At 46.3% G+C, this 18,732-nt stretch overlaps 1 protein-coding gene across 1 annotated transcript in view; it reads right to left on the bottom strand.

Moving 5' to 3' along the window:
* The window catches only part of CDYL2 (chromodomain Y like 2), a 163,151-nt gene that overhangs the window by 18,721 nt on the left and 125,698 nt on the right, over nucleotides 1–18,732 (bottom strand). The window contains exon 3 of the mRNA XM_053211333.1: nucleotides 4,942–5,159. Within this exon, the coding sequence (XP_053067308.1) occupies nucleotides 4,942–5,159 (218 nt within the window). The remainder of the gene's footprint in view (nucleotides 1–4,941; nucleotides 5,160–18,732) is intronic.

The raw sequence follows: 18,732 nt of genomic DNA, 5'->3' as shown, positions 1-18,732 counted from the left end.
CAGCATGGAGCCTGCTTGGGATTTTCTCTTTCCCTCTGTCTCTGCCCCTCCCATGTGCTTTCTCTGTCTCAAAATAAATACATAAACTTAAAAAAAAAAAAAGTGGGTCAAAAGGGGGGAGTAGACCAGAGTCCCCCTCTCTACTTCATTTCTACTTGCTGAAAGCAGTCACCCAGGGCCCATCTCAGCTGTGACCACCTTCATGAATGCTTTCCCACATATCCCTGACTAAATGCAAACTTTTCCTTCTCCTGACACCCCAAGTGTCTTAAATCCCCCCTAAGACACTTGTGACAAGCCCCCTTGTAGGATGTGAGCATGTTGGCCTCACCCTACCTCCTGCTTGATTTAAACCCCTGATAGGTGGCCCCGAAGATGGCCTTCAAGGATCCCCTCCATGGTAGTCACATGCTTGTGGCATCCCCTCCCCTTGAGGGTAGACTAGACCCGGTGACTCACGTCCAACCGTGAAATATAGCAAGAGTGATGGGATGTGCCTTTCAAGAGGAGACTGGGATACAAAAGGGCACAGCTGGTCTTGGCTATCCTGTTTTTCTCTCTCTCCTCTTGGAGCTCTTAATCTGGGGAAGCAAGGTGTCATGTCACGAGTTGCCATAGGGAGAGGCAAATCCATAGCCCATAGGAAGTAACCACATAACAGGGAACTGATGTCTCTGGACAGTGACGACCTCAGACCTGCCATCAGCACTTGGGGTGAGCTTACAAGTGGATCTGCCTCCACTGAGCCTTCAGCTGAGACCGCAGCCCCAGACAACATACCTTGACTGCAGGCTTTGACAGACCCTGAGCCAGAGGCATCCAGCTAAGCCACACCAGGATTCCTGACACACAGAAACTGTGAGATAATATTCGTTGTTTTAAGATGCTAAGTTTAGGGCAAATTGTTATGCAGTGACAGATAACTAATATAATTCCTTAAAAGCTAAAACAGTCTTCTACTCATCTGTATAACCCTTGTAACACCTAGTCCAGAACCCTGCTTATAAACAAAACCTAGTTAGTGTTTACTGAATCGAATGAGTAGCACAGTATTTACCTCCTCAAGAAGTTTGCAGTGTAATGGGGGAACCAGACATTTAACAACCTACCACACAAATACATGTTCACTAACAACCGTAACGAGTTCCAGAGGGGAGGGGTGCATAGTGAGAGAAGGATATAACCTGGGCAGGGAGCTGGGTGGGGAGGGGTGGGGGCAGGGGGTCACTCCTGCAGACGTGGAGGCTGAGCTGAGACCTGAACGAAGTGTAAGGCCACTAGGCAAGGAGGAAGGGAAGGAGGCACAAGTATGTGCAAAGGCCCTGGTGCAGGTGTGAACACGAAGCAAGCCAGGCTGATTGGAGTGCAGGAGGAGGGAAGGAGGCTGTGTGGTGCAAGGCGAGGAGGGTCGCAGAGCTGGGCAGGTCGGAACACAGCGGCCTCACCAGGCCGCGTGAATCGTTCTGATTCTTAATCAGTGCAACTGGAAATCACAGATGCATCTGAAATGCAGGAGCACACGTGTACACGTGCATGTGCACGTGCATGTGTAGAAGGCGTGCCTTGATCAGATTTGCATTCACGGCAGATCACTCTGCCTGCCGTGTGGAGAACCAATTGCAGGGGAGGAAATATGAAAGAGCACACTTGTTGGCAGGTTACTGCAACCGTCCAGAACATATTGGTCAGGATGGAAACAGGGAGGAAAAAGCATTAGTTAGCGGGCCGTTCAAGGATTAAAGCTAACGGACCTTGGGGGCAGTATGGACGTGGTGGGTGTGATCCAGGGGTGTGAGCTGTGACTCCCACGTGTCCAATGTGCCCCCGGGGATGGCGGTGCTGCGGCTCTCTGAGTCTGGGAGAATTGCAGAAAACCGGGAGCTGAGCGAAGGCTTGGGGTCGTCTCCCAAAGGGGGAGTAGATGAGCTTTTAATCACCAACACTTTGGGCAATCTAGTTTGCTGGCTCTTTCCGGAAGGGGCATTTTCATTATCCTCCTGGTTCTTTGCAATATTACAGACAGGAGAAATATTACAACATACCCTCTAGCCTCAGAATCTAGTTAACACACCCAGTAATGTACGAATTTCTGCCCATGAGGCCAATCCGACCAACGCCCCACGTACAACCAGAAAAAGAAATTCAATCATGACATGCAGGGTGGTCTCACCCAAGCTGCTCCATGAATAAGCAAGGCTGGTCTGCTGGAGACCATTAAATCACCTCTGTTTCATTTTAACAATGATGGGAACATTTATTGAACGCTTCCTGTGTGCCAGGCTTTCTGTGAGCCTCTTTGCAGACATGATCTCTAATCCCACAAGCAAGATATAGTACAACTTCTACAAATGAGGAAGCTCCAGAGAGGCAGGGTAACTTCCCAAGGTGAGATGGTGGAGGCAGGATGCCAGCCTAGTCTACTAGCCTCCGAAATCTATATTGCTCTAACACCGCCTATTCGTTTCACTGGGATCTTTCTTTCAGGGCTACTTTACCCAGTTGGCCAGCTTATCTGTAGAGTCAATCCACTTTGGTTGTTGAGACAGCTGAAAATACCAGATCAATATTTTTTTCCACTTTCCTCCTGTTCTGTTACTGACAGACACCAATTAGGAATGGAACCCCTAATTAACCAAGCCCGCGTCCCAGGAGCGGAGAACCTGTGCACCTGACATCAGCTGGATGCCACATGTCGTCCGTGGTGAGTAGGCAATGGTTAACACACAAAGCTGCTCCAAAGAGACCGAATGAACTGGGAGACTTCACATTTATTCGACTTGCGGAAGGAAAACGCTGTGCCTTTTAAAAGCATGCTTTTAAAATGTAGTGAAGTAGAAAAAAATCCAAGAAGAATTGGTCTCATGTGAATATTTCATGATGAGCTTAAAATAACAAGGTTTCCATGTGTATAAATATGGGAAGGGCAGCCTTCAGGGTAAACAACAGAGGTCTATACAGCAGAGAACCCTCAGGTGGTTCCTGAACGTGCAAGAGAGAGACCCCAAAACACACCCCTGCGGTTAAGCCTCTGTGTCTTTGCTGCTCCTATGGAAATCAGAGCGGGGAGGATATCGCAGGACAGGGAAAGCGGGGTGTGGACTTCGCCGTCTTCCGCAGGCCAGGCACTGGTCTGAGTGTAAGAAACAATACGGTGGCCGCAAGTAACAAGGGTCCTGCTCCCTGAAGGTTACATTCCATTAAGCTGCATGATACTAAGCCCATCAAGGTCTCTAAACCTGCATCATCTTGTCTGTAAGGGGTGGGTCGTAACAACCCTACATCGGAAGGCTCCTGGATGAGGAAATGAGATAAAGAGTAAACACAGAGCATGAAGATCCACTGGTAGCTGGTACTATCACTGTTTTTGTTGTTGACCGCTCTGCCACCCTGTCCCAGGTCGGTCTAGTTGGAGAGGGCTGCTTGGATTCATCTTTTCCCACATTTGCACCATCAAGAATCTCTTAAAAAATATCCATCTTATTTCTTCATTGTTCCCCCCAAGTACCCACAGACAACATCTTAAATGGTGTTGTCTACGTAAGAGCATTAAGTATGCACTGTTTCCCCGTTCTGTTCACCTAAAATATAAGCCTCATTAGCATTAAGAAGGTAAGGTGGAAAAAAAGCAGGTAAAACAGACTTGATCAAAATTTTAAACATTGCACATCCCAGGACACCATCAAGAAAGAAACAAGACAACTCAGAGGATGAGAGCATCTTTTCAAACCCTACATCTGACAAAGGAGGCTTAAAACTCAATAATTAAAAACAGTTTTAAGAATAGGCAAAGGATGTGAAGAGACATTTCTCCAAAGAAGACAAGTAGCCAATAAGCACACGAAAAGATGCCCACCATCGTTAGTCATCAGGAAAATGCAAATCAAAACCACGGTGACACTACCCGACACCCACTCGAACGGCTATAATAAAAAGGACAGATGATAACAAGTGTTGACGAGGAAGCAGAGAAATCAGAGCCCTCGCACACGGCCAGTGGGAATGTAAAATGGCACAGCCTCTGTGAGAAACAGTCTGGCAGTTCCTCAGAAAGTTACATCCAGAGTCACCACACGACCCAGTGGTTCCGCAACGAGGAGTATCTCCAAGAGCACTGAAAACATGTTCACACACAAAAAAGACCCATGCACGAGTGTTCGTGGCAACAGGAGTCACAACGTAGTAGCCAAAAGTGGAACCGACACAAATGTCCATCACGGAATGACTAAGAGACAAAATGTGGCACATCCATACCATGGCAAAGCCATGACGTACTGACACGCGCTACAGCACGGATGAGACTTCACGCTCAGTGGAAGAAGCCAGTCACAGAAGACCACACACCATACGATTCCATTTATGTAAAATGTCCGGAATTGGCAAATCCGTAGCAACAGAAAGGAGATTTGCGGTCACCAGGGACATGGCGAGGGAGAATGGGGAGGGGATGCTGGCGGACGGAGGGTTTCCTTTGGGGGTGTCGGGAATGCTCTGGAATCAGATTGTGGTGATGGTTGCATGACCTTGTGAACAGACTAAAAAAAACATGTGCATTTTAAAAGGGTGAAATTTATGGCACGTGGATTATATCTCAATTGAAAAAAAAAAAAACAGTAAGAGAGCCCAGTGAATATAATTCCGTCCAAAGCAAAAAAAATTTGACATGCCGCAAAGCCCAAGATACGGTATTTGTATTCTGGGGCTGCCCTCTGACTGTGTGACCCTGACTCATTTTCTGAATCTGTTTGCTGAGATCTTCGTCTATAAAATGGGATCGGATCACTACCCGGACATAGAGATCAAATGGGTAATGTAGGTGAAGTGATGAGCGCATTGTGCCCCACAGTCAAGTTTGTGTGTGGGACACAAGAGGAAGCCAGAGCCCCGTTCTGAACAAGAAGCCCTCTCCAGCCTGACCCTCCCCTCTGGTCCCCTGTCTCTCACCTCAGGGGTCAGCGCGTTGTTGTCCGAGGTCTGGCTGGACAGCAGGATGTGTGTGAACCCCTCTTCCTTCCGCACGACAATGTCCCGAAACCTACAGTTGCTTTCGTTCTGGCGGACGCTGTACCTGAGCCTCTTGTCAAAGACATAGTCCTTCTCTGCTTCCAGCTTCCTCTTCACGGGGCTGTGCAAGTTTAATCCCCCGTTGGTCAGAGCAGAGCCTTCCAAAATCAGACAAGAAAAGTGAGAAACCAACATAGGAGCAATCACACCAGAGCGTGATCACAGAACGTTCAGATTCTCACAGGAAGGGTTGGATGTGGCTGGGACCTCCCCCCCCATTCACCCTCCTCTGTTCTTGGGTGGAGAATGGCCCAGGGCTTAACTGCCACAGCTCCAAGTTTGAACTAAGAGAGAGAGCTCTGTGGAGGGCCTGATATGATCTTTGATAGCCTGTGAGCCTCAGCTTCTGTTCCGAGGCCTTCGGCAACAAGGAACCCCCTACTTTGAAATCTGATGGCTGAAAAACAAAACAAACAAACCAAAAAAAAAAAAAAAAAAAAACCCTGCAGTTTTATTCATTATTACCAAACACTGGAAGCAACCAATCTGTCTTTTAACTAGGTGAATGGATAAACAAAACGGCACGTTTGTATAAGGGAATATTACTCAGCAATAAAGAAAATTAGTTACCAAGCCATGAAAATACACAAATGAGTCTTAAACACAGAATGCCAAGTGCAAAAGGCCAGTGAGAAGGGTTGTGCACTGCGTGATTCCAATTACATGACATTCTAGAAAAGGCAAAAGGAGAGAATCAGGCAAGAGATGTGTGGTTACCAGGATCAGGTGGAATCAGAGCAGGTGGAACAATGAAACACAGGGGATTTCTGAGGGTGGGGAAGCTATTCTCTAGGATACCCTGATGGTGAATGCGGGACATTAAGCATCTGTCAAAACCCAAAGAACTTTGCAGCACAGACAGTTAGGCTTAAAGTATGCATTTAAAATAAATACATGTACGAGACTGGCGGGATCCAAGGAGGGAATACAGAAATGTGATCAAAGAATCTGACTGTATGACAAATGCATGAAAGAAACAACCTCGGGGCGCCTGGGTGGCTCAGTTGGTTGGGCATCCGACTTTGGCTCAGGTCATGATCTCGCGGTCCATGGGTTCAAGCCCTGCATCGGGCTCTGTGCTGACAGCTCGGAGCCTGGAGCCTGCTTCGGATTCTGTGCCTCCCTCTCTCTCTATGCTCCTCCCCCACTCATGCTCTGTCTCTGTCTCTCTCTGTGTCTCTCTCTCTCAAAACTAAACATTAAAAAAAAAGAAAGAAAAGAAACAATCTCACTGAAGGGGGCAGGAGTGCCTCAGCACCTCAGAAACTCTAGGAATGACTGGAGTCTGTAAAAACTAAAGGCAAAACAGCCTGCTAGAGAAATGCTGTACTGTAGTTGGCAAAGCCGATTCCTAAGGAGGTGGGGGAGTGTTCAGAATTCTGATACCGTTACCCAGGCATGCTGGAACTGGACAATTCAGTAAATGGAGGGCAGATGGTAGGATCCACACGTCCGACCGCCTGGAGTATAAGGTTATAGATAGGTGAGGGGCGGGGTCTAGAACGATCCATGGGATAGTGGATTCAGAGTGGAAGGCATCACGCTTAGCTCAATACTGGTATAGACAGTTACACTGATAGTTACAGGTATGTGTGCGTACAAAGGTTAGTAGACATGCGTGTATGTCCTTGCTCTGTCAGCGGACAGGGCCCAGAACCAGTGACATCCCAACAGCAGTGGGCACACCTAGGGCCCAGATGGTGGTCTCTGATGCAATTCTCAACAAAAGGAACCAGGACTCCCTGGAGAAATGGCTGACTCCAGGCCTGGGGCAGGAAACACATGAGATAAGCTTGTAGTGGCTGAAAAGGAATGAAGTAGCAAAAAATAAAATAAAAAATAAAAAAATAACCTCCCCAACGATGAGGCATGTGGGGAGCTGATCCAAAGAGCTCCCAGCGGCCAAAGATGCACCAACTTGAGCCACACAACAAAGGAGTGTTTGCATTCTAACTGGAAGTACAAAATCAATATCCAGGAGTCCATAATGTCGTTAGTAAATCATTAAATTAATAAATAAATGGGAGAGAAGAGGCGAGTCTCCCAGGCACAAGAATTCCCAACAGTTTACGGAGACTCTCTGCCCACAGGGAGGTGGAGCCTGAGTGCCCACTCTATAGGCGCGGGTTGTGCCCCGTGACTTCCTTCCACACGGCACAGTGTGGAAAGTTTGGGGTCGGGAGCAGTAGCTGGACAGTGGAGACACCTGACTGGGGCAGATGGAGAAGTCAAAGTGTCCCCCACCACCAGGTGACAAAGACCAACATCAACCGCGATGAGTTAACGGCGATGGCGTGTGCCCTCACGACGTGTGGGGTCTTCCTCCCCCAAACCCACAACTCCGGTCTAGCCAGGAGTAAAAGATCGAACAAATCCAAATTGAGGGGCACTGTACAGAATACTTAATCAGTATGCTTCAAAACTGTCAAGGTCATCAAAAACCAGGAATGTCGGAGAAACTGTCACAGCCCAGAGGAACCTAAGGAAACACGACAATCCCAAGAAGGGTTTCTGGAACAGATGTTAAGCAACAACTGCGGAAAGCCGAATAAAGCATGGACTCCGGTTGATAACAATGCATTGTTACTGGTTCGTCACTGTAGCAAATGTGTCACTAATGTAAGACGTTGGGAGGAAGCAGAGTGTGGTGTGTAGACGAACTCTCTGTATTATCGTCCCAATATCTCTGTAAGTCTAAAGCGGTTTTACAAGTTTTCCTTTATTTTAAAATTAAGTTAGTAACAAAAAATTTATAAAACCCCACAAAACAGTTCTCAGGCAACTCTGACAGGCAGGCAGGTTTGAGAACCCGGGCCAGTGGCTCTTACGCTTAAACATACATCAGGAGCACCTGAAGAACTGTTAAAAATCCACCTGCTGGGCCCATCCCAAACTGCCACCACTGCTTCAATATCCAGGCTTTGAAAACCAGGGTCCAGACAACCCAGGGGGTCGTCCATCACCAGGTGCCTCCCTGATGTCGAGTGAGCCCCATGCTTGAACGCTGGTGAAGGTCTGAAAATCGTGTGGAGTGTCACCATTTCTGGCCGGGGTGGTGGGTGACTGACCCACGTAGGATGGGCTGCCGTGGTGTAGGAGGAGGGGCACAAGGAGACACACAGAGGGACTTATTATGTGTGGACCATTGTTGGAACCTTTTTTGGCAGGGATGCTGGAACACGACCGGAAGCTGGCCCCCACCCTCAGAAAACGACTGCATGGACAGAGCGAACATGCCTTTTGCGGACCCTCCAAGAGCAGGTTATGAGTATTACAAGAGAGAACATATCTGGGGCGCCTGGGTGGCTCAGTCGGTTAAGCATTCAACTCTTGGTTTTGGCCCAGGTCATGATCTGACAGTTTCCTGAGTTCGAGCCTGCTTGGGATTCTCTCTCTTTCCCTCTCTCTCTGCCCCTTCCCCCACTCACGCTGTCTCTGTCTCTGTCTCTGTCAAAATAAATAAATAAACTTTAAAAAACTGTTTTAATAAAATAAATAAATTTTTTTTTAAAAGAGAGAATATATTCAAAGGACCCGGTATATAATAAGCAATGAATAGATGGTGGCTCTTACTTGCTTTATAGTCATTATCACCCTGCTCAGCACGAAAGTATTCCAGTAATATTTTCTGCATGAACCCTGTCTCTCCAACAATACTGCAAGGGTCTTAAGGGCACGATGCTGGCACACACAGCATAGCCCAGCCTACTACCTGTGCACCAAGAAGTCTACAGGAATTGTTCCTTGGCCCCTGGAGTCTTGGGTCACCCTAGGGATGGACTCACATCCTTACTTAGGTGGGTCTCGGGATCTCAAGAACCAAGGCCAAGGCATGGAGCAGAAATGGTTCCCTGGACCCCTCCTTCCACCTGCTGGGTCCCTATCGAGGTGAGCGATCAGCCACAAAGGGGCACAGAAGCAGCAGGGCCCGTGTTGTCCCACAGCTTCCTTGAAGCCTCCTCCTTTTGTACTTTTCTGTTACTCAAGGCAACCGGGCTTCGTCAAGCCCCGCGATGCAGGTGAAACAACTCCATGAACTCCGGAAAGTAAACGTGAGCATTTAATTAAAAGGCGGGTGTAGAGGGAGCTGTTTCTTCAGGGTTAACCTCAAAATCTTCAGCTCCCCGCCAGAGCTTCCTAATTGGAGCTGGCCCTGGTTTCTGTAGAGCCCAGGCAGATCGTGTGCCACGGCCCTGCTGGCAGATGTTGGCACGTCAACAAGCGGCTCTCGGAGGACACTGGTTCCCGCAGGTGACAAGTCAGAAGCTCCGGGGCCCTTGCATGTCAGCGCCTTCCACAGCTGGGAGAGGTTTGACCCGAGTCCTCCTGTCCCCCAACCAGGTCAAGGCGCTAATTTACAATTCTATTAGACAGGAGGAAATGGGGTTTACCTTTTGTGAGCAGCTCTATGTGAGGTCTACGGATTTCTCAGCAGTCCTAGGTAAAGTGCCATTCTGTGTCCGTTTTGCAGGTAAGGAAAAGTGAGTAACTTTGCAGGAAGCCACAAAGCTTTTACATGGTAGAGCCAGGATTGGAGCCCAGCTCTCCCTCATTGTATTTATTCACCCTGACCTCACAGACTTTGCTTCGTGTCCAGGAGATGAAAAGGAAACCAGCAAACTATTACCTAAATAAAATAGTGACAGATGGGAAAATACAGGAGACAAAATGGAAACTAATAGGGGCAGGGGCCTCTGAATTCAACGCCCATGGCTTCTCTGCATGGCCGTCTGCACAGGAAAAACCAACCCCCAAAAGACCATCTGACCAAATAAACTATAAAACGTTCTGAGGAAAACAGACCTGTTTATCCTCTATCAGGACCCTGGACTCAGACCTCTGATGGTGACTTGGAAGGTGCACCATCTCTGGGCCAAAACAAGGAGAAGAGCCCCCCGCCCCACCCCCCCACCCCAGGGCCTGAATTCACATGGAACCTGAGTGGCTAACATGGCCCTGCATTTTCGGAGATGCAGAGGACAGTTGGGCCCCAGAGCCCCTCGGACTCTGCCCTCAAAGCGTCTCCCCTTCAGGGGCATCACACTTCCCAAGACTGGCAGGCGGACCAGCAAGACACCAGGGGAAACACAGGATGACAGAAGCATGGACACCCCAGCCTGTGTTTGGTACCTGCGAGAAGCTAAGAAGCCACGTGAGCTCCTGAGCACAAGTCTCCTTGATGATAACATGAGGTTCACAGTACCTGCTTTTCGAGGTTGGGTTTTTTTTTTTAGTTTATTTATTTTTTTGGGGGGGGAGGGTGGGGTGCACATGTGTGAGCCGAGGAGGGGTAGAGAGAGAGGGAGAGAGACAATCTCGAGCAGCCTCTGTGCTGTGAGCGCAGACTCGGGGCTCGAGCCCACGGACGGTGAGATCATGACGTGAGCCTAGATCAAAAGTCGAGCGCTTAACCGACCGAGCCACCCAGGCGCCCCGGGTTGTTCTGGGTTCAGCTGAAGAACTAATATGGGGTTAGCAAGTGCCCGGCTCACCCTAGGCACGTCACAGATGTTAGCGGAAGGACCCCAAGTCGTTGCCAAAAAGAGGCATGAACTGGTGAGTCCTCCCGGTCATGTCCTCCCAGCCCCTAAGGCTAAGGCACAAACCCAGGAGGTGGCATTCCAGGCACAGGGCAGACTGTGAACCCATAAATCAGGGTGAAACCCAGTAAAGGGCCAGCGTATACACCCCACACTCCTTCTCATGAGCTGCGAGGCTGGGTGGCTCACTCACCCACTCCGGGCCCCCTTTCCCTCCTGTGGACTGGGAAAAAACATTCCTGCCTCACGGGACTGTCGCCCATGAAAGGAAGTGATGTCAGCTGCATTCCTGGGACATAGGACAGTTTCCTTCCTTCTTTTCCCTTCAAACCTTCCCACATTCCTTCCTTCAGACTAAGCACAAAGGAGTATTTGACGTGAAGAAGTTTCCATAAAATCACGCCCTGACACAGCCCCTCTGCTCCAAGCACGCGGAAGTGGCAGATAAATACTGGACTCACAAACAAGATAATCATCTCTGTGCGTGACAGGCAGAATGTCAACACAAAGCACTACGTGGGGCCGGGAGCGCCGGGCAGGAAGCACACTCGAGGACGGCACACACCAGGGTCCCACGCGAGACGGGAGAGGGGACCCAGGCCCACGGCCAGATGCCAGGGCGTGGCCTGAGGTCCCCTCCGTGAAGGCAGAACAGCAGTAACACGACCACGTCCACGACCACGGCTCTGTCGGCAGCTCTGGGCCAGGTGGAGGCAAACACCAACTGTTACAGGGGTGCAGGGGGAGAGAAAGCAAAGAAAAACAAAACAAAAAAACCCCCTCTTGGAACGAGCCCATACACCAGAATCCCCAAACCTGAAGACATGCTTAGAAACCTTGCCAACAATATCAACGCTTGTGATGTAAATTGCTCCGAAGAAGATGAAATGAGTATCAAGGAATGATGTGACAAGGACTTTAAAACAGGAATGCCTCAAATATTCAAAGTGACAGGTGCAAGGAAAAAAAAACAAAAACAAAAACACATTCATTGACAATAAACAAGAAATTCTCAGACAAAAGCAGACAGAAAAAACAAAAAGGTAAAGAACAAATGAAAAAGTAAACAGCTAACGGGAGAAAAGTATTTCCATATCACAGATAGAAAGCTAAGATTCCCACGCTGTAAGAAGTTTTATTTACGTATTTTTTAAATTAAAAAAAAATTTTAAGTTTATTTTTGAAACAGAGATGGAGAGAAGGGGAGGGAGAGAGAGAGAGACAGAGAGAAACCCAAGCAGGCTCTACACTCTTAGCACAGAGCCTGACATGGGGCTCGAAGTCATAAACCATGAGATCATGACCTGAACTGAAATCCAGAGTGGGACACTTAATCGACTAAGCCACCCAAGTGCCCCTATTTATTTTTTAAATTTTTATTTATTTATTTATTTATTTATTTATTTATTTATTTATTTATTTATTTTTAACGTTTATTTATTTTTGAGACAGAGAGAGACAGAGCATGAACGGGGGAGGGTCAGAGAGAGGGAAACACAGAATCTGAAACAGGCTCCAGGCTCTGAGCTGTCAGCACAGAGCCCGACACGGGGCTCGAACTCACGGACCGCGAGATCATGACCTGAGCCGAAGTCAGCCGCTTAACTGACTGAGCCACCCAGGCGCCCCTTATTTTTTTATTTTTGAGAGCAAGAGAGAGAGCATGCAGAGGGGCAGAGAGAGACAGAGAGGGAAACAGAGAATCCCAAGTAGGCTCCACACACTGCCAGCACGGAGCCTGATGCAGGGCTTGAACTCAAGAACAGTGAGATCATGACCTGAGCTGAAATCAACAGCAGGTTGCTTAACCAACGGACTCACCCATGTGCCCCCCACTCCATAAGAAGTTTCACAGACTGGAGACAGAAGCCCCCAAATTCCTCCTTTACTAAAGACAGAAGATATGGGCGGGGATTCACAAATATTACATGAAAATGGCCCTTAAACATAAGACCTCAACTTCCTTTAATAATGCAAATTAAAACCCGTAATAATGGAGTAAAAATTAAAACTATATGGAGATGCCATTTCTCAGCCACCTGCTTGACAAAAGTTCAAAATCCTAACACCACATTCTGCCAGAGAGGATATGAGGAGTTGGGCACTCTCTTATTGTGGGTAGGAGGCAAAATGGCACAACAGTGATAGGAGGGAATTTGGCAACACGTGACAAAACTATTTATGCGCTTACTCTCAACCCACCAATCCAATTCTAGAAATGTGACATGAACATACACCTCTAACAACACAAAAATATATGTTTAAGGTGACTCCTTACAGCACTATTTGCAATTTCAAAATGTTGGAAACTATCTAAATAATATCCAAGCAGAGATTGGAGAAGTAAACTAGGGTGCAACCACACAATGGAATACTACACAGCTGTAAACAAAAAAAAACAAATGAGCTCTTTCTCCATGAACTAATAGGACATAGTTTCCAAAATATATCTTCACATGGAGAAAGACAAGGTACAAAAGTACTTTACCTTTAGTGTAAGAAAAAAGGGGAGGGGTGCCAGGGTGGCACACTCATTTGAGTGTCTGACTCTTGACTTCGGCTTAGACCATGATCTCACAGTTCATGAGTTCTAACCCCCCGTCGGGCTCTGCAGTGACAGTGTGGAGCCAGCTTGGGATTCTCTCTCTCCCACTCTCTCTCTGCCCCTCCTGTGCTCATGTTCTCTCAAAATAAACAAATAAACTTTAAAAAGGAGAAGAAAGGGGAAATAGATAAATCTGATTTTTTTTTCAAAAAGAAATACAGGAGGAATAAACCAGGAGACAATGAAACTGGTTACCCAAGCACAAGTGGTTGGCAGAGAGAAGAGAAGAAGGGGTGAAGGAGGGCTGACACTTCTCTTGAGTGTGTCTTTTTAAGGCCCAGAAATATATTAAGTCACGTCAAGAAAATAAAGTCAATAAGGATGAAGAAAAAGAAACTGAACATAAATCAAAAGAAAGGAATTTAATCATATTTCAAATGAATAACATAGGTACACGGGGCAGAATAGAGAGCCAATATGAATGACTTTTGAATGCAATATTACGACTTATATACCCTCAAACAAACCTTGAACTCTCCTTAGTGTGTTGGTTTGCATAGTGGTAAGGGTGGATCAGTTCCAAAACTATTTTATAGGCAGTCTAGGGTTGAGCAAACAAGTAAATGCGTGATGTTGTGGACAGACAGCGTTCTCTCGACGAAAGAAGGGTCAAAAGAATATGAAATGGGGGAAGGTGAGGAAGAATTCAGTGGGATTAGAATGCAAGAAACTTGGGGAATAATAGGAAAACTTGGAATGTGGATCATAGATTAAAGTATTGTATCGATGTTAAATTTCTGAAATTCACAACTGTACTGTGTTGACTTAAGAGAATATCCTTTTTCTTAGAAAATACCCATACTGGGGCACCTGGGTGGCTCAGTCGTTTGGGCGTCCAACTTCAGCTCAGGTCATAATCTCACGGCTTGTTAGTTAGGGCCCCAGGTAGAGCTCTGTGCTTACAGCTCAGAGCCTGGAGCCTGCTTCGGATTCTGTGTGTTTGTGTCTCTCTCTGCCCCTCCCCTACTCATGCTCTGTCTCTCTCTGTCTCTCAAAAATAAATAAACGTAAAAAAAATTTTTTTAAAGAAAAAAAGATTACAATGGGGGGCATGATGTATGTAATCCATACTCAAATAGTTCAGAAAAAGAACAATAATCTATATAAAATTTGTATAATCATTTATCATAACTTATGAGTATATATGTATGTGAGTCTATATCTAAACATATACATATATGTACATAAACATATGTACCAAGAGAGGGCAAACATGGTAAAATATTAAAAAACCTGATGAACTGAGGGGCGCCTGGGTGGCTCAGCCGGTTGAGTGACTGACTTCAGCTCAGGTCACGATCTCACGGTTTGTGAGTTCGAGCCCCGCGTCGGGCTCTGTGCTGACAAGCTCAGAGCCTGGAGCCTATTTCAGATTCTGTGTCTCCCTCTCTCTCTGCCACTCCCCCACTCATGCTCTGTCTCTCTCTGTCTCAGAAATAAATAAACATTAAAACATTTAAAAAAAATAATAAAAGCCTGATGAATTAAAAAGAGCTTCTTTACAATGCTTTCTGTAAACTTTAAATTACTTCATTACTTTATTACTTTATTACTATATTTATTTATTTATTTATTTATTTATTTATTTTAGAGAGAGAGAGACAAAGCATACAAGTTGTAGGGAGGAGTAAAGGGAGGGGGAGAGAGAATCTTAAGCAGGCTTCATACCCAGCACAGAGCCCAATGAGGGGCTCGATCCCACGACTCTGGGATCATGACCTGAGCCAAAATCAAGAGTCTGATGCTCAAATGATTGAGCCACCCAGCCGCCCCTGTAACCTTCAAATTACTTTAAAACAAAAAGTTAAATACACATTTAAAAACAAATATCCTGGGGCGCCTGGGTGGCGCAGTCGGTTAAGCGTCCGACTTCAGCCAGGTCACGATCTCGCGGTCCGTGAGTTCGAGCCCCGCATCAGGCTCTGGGCTGATGGCTCGGAGCCTGGAGCCTGTTTCCGATTCTGTGTCTCCCTCTCTCTCTGCCCCTACCCCGTTCATGCTCTGTCCCTCTCTGTCCCAAAAATAAATAAAAACGTTGAAAAAAAAAACAAAACAAATATCCTGCAAGTAAGAATCAAACTAAAATTCCATACATGGGGTAACTGTAAGAAAAGAATATTTGAGGAGCACCTGAGTGGCTCAGTCAGTTAAGCATCCAACTCTTGATTTCAGCTCAGGTCATGATCTCACGATTGTGAGATCAAGTTCCATGCTGAGCTCTGCGCTGAGTGTGGATGGAGCCTGCAGCCTGCATCAGAATCTATCTCTCCCTCTCTCTCTGCCACCCCCCACCACTCATGCATATACTCTCTCTCGCTCTCAAAATAAATAAACATTTAAGAAAAAAAGAAAAAGAGTATTTGAAGAGACAATAGCTGAGTGTTTTCTAGAACTTTAAAAAGAATTCAAGTTCTTAGTTTGAAAGAGCACTCTGGTTATTAAGCAAGATAAAGAGACAAATGATAATGAAACTGCAGAATGTCATGGGTAAAGATCTTAAAATGCAGCCTAGAGGAAAAAAACCCACATTATCAAAAAGGGTTGACAGACTGATAGCAACAGCGATAACACTAGCCTGGAAAGAAAAAGGAACTTCTACCAACGCAATGCTAAGAATACAATGTCAACCAAGAACTTTATACCCAGCTAAAACAACATTTAAAGGCCTGAGTAAATGGGCATTTTCAGATATCCCACTGCTAACAGCATTTATATATCAGAGTCTGGAGGAACTATAAAGAGAAACTTCACCATATAAAACAGTTAATTCAAAGGGAGACATAGGACACAAGAAACAAAGTTAGCCTTAAAAAATTTCAATAAATGTGATGACTGGCTATAAAAATAATAAACATAATCTTTGGTGTTTAACAACATGGGGTGCAAAAAACAAAAACAAGATGTCCAATGAGAATTTAAAGCCAAGTAGTGTCCTCCTTGCTATATTCAATAGGAGGACATCATATTTGTTTGAAAAAAACTTCATAGTTGAGCAAAATAAAAGAAAAAAACCAAATATATTAGTAATCACATTAATCTGAGAGAAGATTAGATTAATATATTAAAAGATAGGGATAATCAGATGAAATAAAAGATGAAAGAATCCGGGTGTGTGAAGGATTCCCTAGGGAGGGACCCTTCAAGCCAGAAAAGGTCATCTTAGCTCAGCTACAGGGAGAAGGAAACCTGGCCAATCAACCGAGAAATGGAGGAACGACTCTGAAAGTACCAAGAAATGGCATGCGGTTGTCAATGTGCAGGAGGAAAGAAAGATGTGTCAGGAAATGCCCTACAGTTTGCAAGATACAGAAAGAAAAACAGAAAAACACGGAACCTGCCCTGGGACGGGGGAAGGCAGAGGCAAAGGGCTGGAGGGGGCCACAGAGGACTGGATGGACAAGGGATGGAACGCAGGAGACTTGTACCATATGGGATCAGTTTTCAGGAAACATAGCCAGGCCAGGCAGGACTCAGGGTCTTTGCCCAATTTCCACACCGAGACCATGGCAAACCTCAGGCACAAGAGAGCACCAGGCTTCCTCTGGACAGGGAAGAAGGAAGGGGCAGTTTAGACAGATCACAGAGGATGCTACCGCCAACTGACGGATGTACTGTCCATGCTGCTTCCACACTTAACGTGGTCTTTCACAGAAACTCAGGCAGCTCTTTGGTTATCATGGACAGTGGGGTTAGGAGAGATCTACACCTGCCCAGAACAAACCAAAATGGAGACTTCAGGGTCAGGAAGCTTCATCCTCAATCCTTTCTCTCAATGGCTCACCATATGCAATACCTATATTTTGTCAGGGGCTTACTATGTGATTCACGTAGCTTCCCTCATCCAATTCTGACAGCAGCCCTGTAAAGCATTATTTTACCCCTATTTTACAGAAAAGAAAACCAAAAGCCAAGGTCACTGTGCCATCAGGAAGTTCCAGGATAGGGTTTAACCTCCAGCATCTTGATTTCAAACTTGACACTTAATTCAAGCACCAAGACTCAAACCTAACACTAGTCTTGGGCCCTCCCGCTGGTGTTGGCTCTGCTTTTCTTCTAAAGAGCTCAGTCTTTGCTCAACAATGCAGGAAGGAAAATTTGGACACGACACCTGGACCAGTGTCATGTGATGCTGTTCCCAAGCCAAGCTCATTTTGCTGGATTATCATCATCTGTACACTTGCCTGATGCCCCCACTGAACTCTTTGGGGATGAGTCTGAGAGCTGCTCACCTCTGTGGCTAGAAGACGGAGCCCAGTGCCTGGTACACAGCAACGGCTCTGCAGAGCATTCGTTGGCGAAACGAATGAGTGACAAACAAATGGAGCAACCCCATCATGCTACGTGCCAACCTCATAATCAACACTTCTGACGTTGGGACACATTCAGTATTCATTGCTCAATGTGTTGGTCACGCTCCCACACCTGTGTATTAGTCCCATGCAGAAAAACATTTGTTTTCTGAAATCAGGTTGATCTCACACCTAGATGACTCATATCCCACCTAGGCCTTCTGCCTCACCACAGCCGAGCGAGATCTCACTTCTGAGACGCCCAGAAAAAGAGAGCAGTGTGAGTGCTATGAATGTTCCTTCCCTTGCACAGAAAGTAGTAACACCATTCGTGGTCGGAGCCATCAGCACACAGAAGGAAGAGGTGGAGACACCGGAGCCCTTCTCTGTACTGGAAGGCCCAACTGCTGAAGGTCTCGCCCCTCTCAATGCGGCTCTGCTCTTACCTGCTTGGGAATTCTTCCAGGGAAGCTCCCCCTCTTCTTGTGGCTGTTTGTACATCCTTCTTTTCTTTTCTTTTCTTTTTTTTTTACAGCCTTTCTTTACTCTACCTTCCACCATCCATTTGGCATGTAATTAGTGAGTGCCTATGACGTGCCTGGCACCTGGGACACACTGATGGGCAAAACCAGACAGGGATCCCACATTCTATGTTGTCTAACAGAACATCCTGCAAAGATGGACATGTTCTATATCTGCACTGCCCAACACAGTAGTCAATAGTCGCATATGGCTATTGAAACTTTAAAATTTTTGTTTCATTTCAATTCACTGAAATCTAAACACGTGACCCATAGCCACCATATTGGACAGTGCAGGTAACCATGCTGCAGCATAATTATCTTGCTCACGTTGGGAATCCTAACATACCTTTTCTCACATGTCTGACTCCCTCCTCACCCTCAGCCAGATTCATAAGGACAAGGGCCGTGTTGGTCATTTTTTTTTTAATTAAAAAAAATTTTTATGTTTATGTTTTGTGTTTATTTTTTATGTTTATTTTTTATGTAAGTATACACACACACACACACACACATATATGGGGAGAGAGAGAGAGGGGGAGAGAGAGAGAGAGAGAGAGAGAGAGAGAGAGAGAGAGAGAGAGGGAAAGGAGCAGAGAGAGAGAGGGAGACATAGAATCCAAAGCAAGCTCCAGGCTCTGAGCTGTCAGCACAGAGCCCGACGTGGGGCTTGAACTCATGAAGTGTGAGACAATCATTCTTAAATCTCCAGAACC

Source organism: Acinonyx jubatus, chromosome E2 (genome assembly GCF_027475565.1).
Source record: "Acinonyx jubatus isolate Ajub_Pintada_27869175 chromosome E2, VMU_Ajub_asm_v1.0, whole genome shotgun sequence".
Taxonomy (NCBI): domain Eukaryota; kingdom Metazoa; phylum Chordata; class Mammalia; order Carnivora; family Felidae; genus Acinonyx; species Acinonyx jubatus.
The sequence above is the reverse complement of the archived record's forward strand: the minus strand, read 5'-3'. Positions and strand labels throughout refer to the sequence as shown.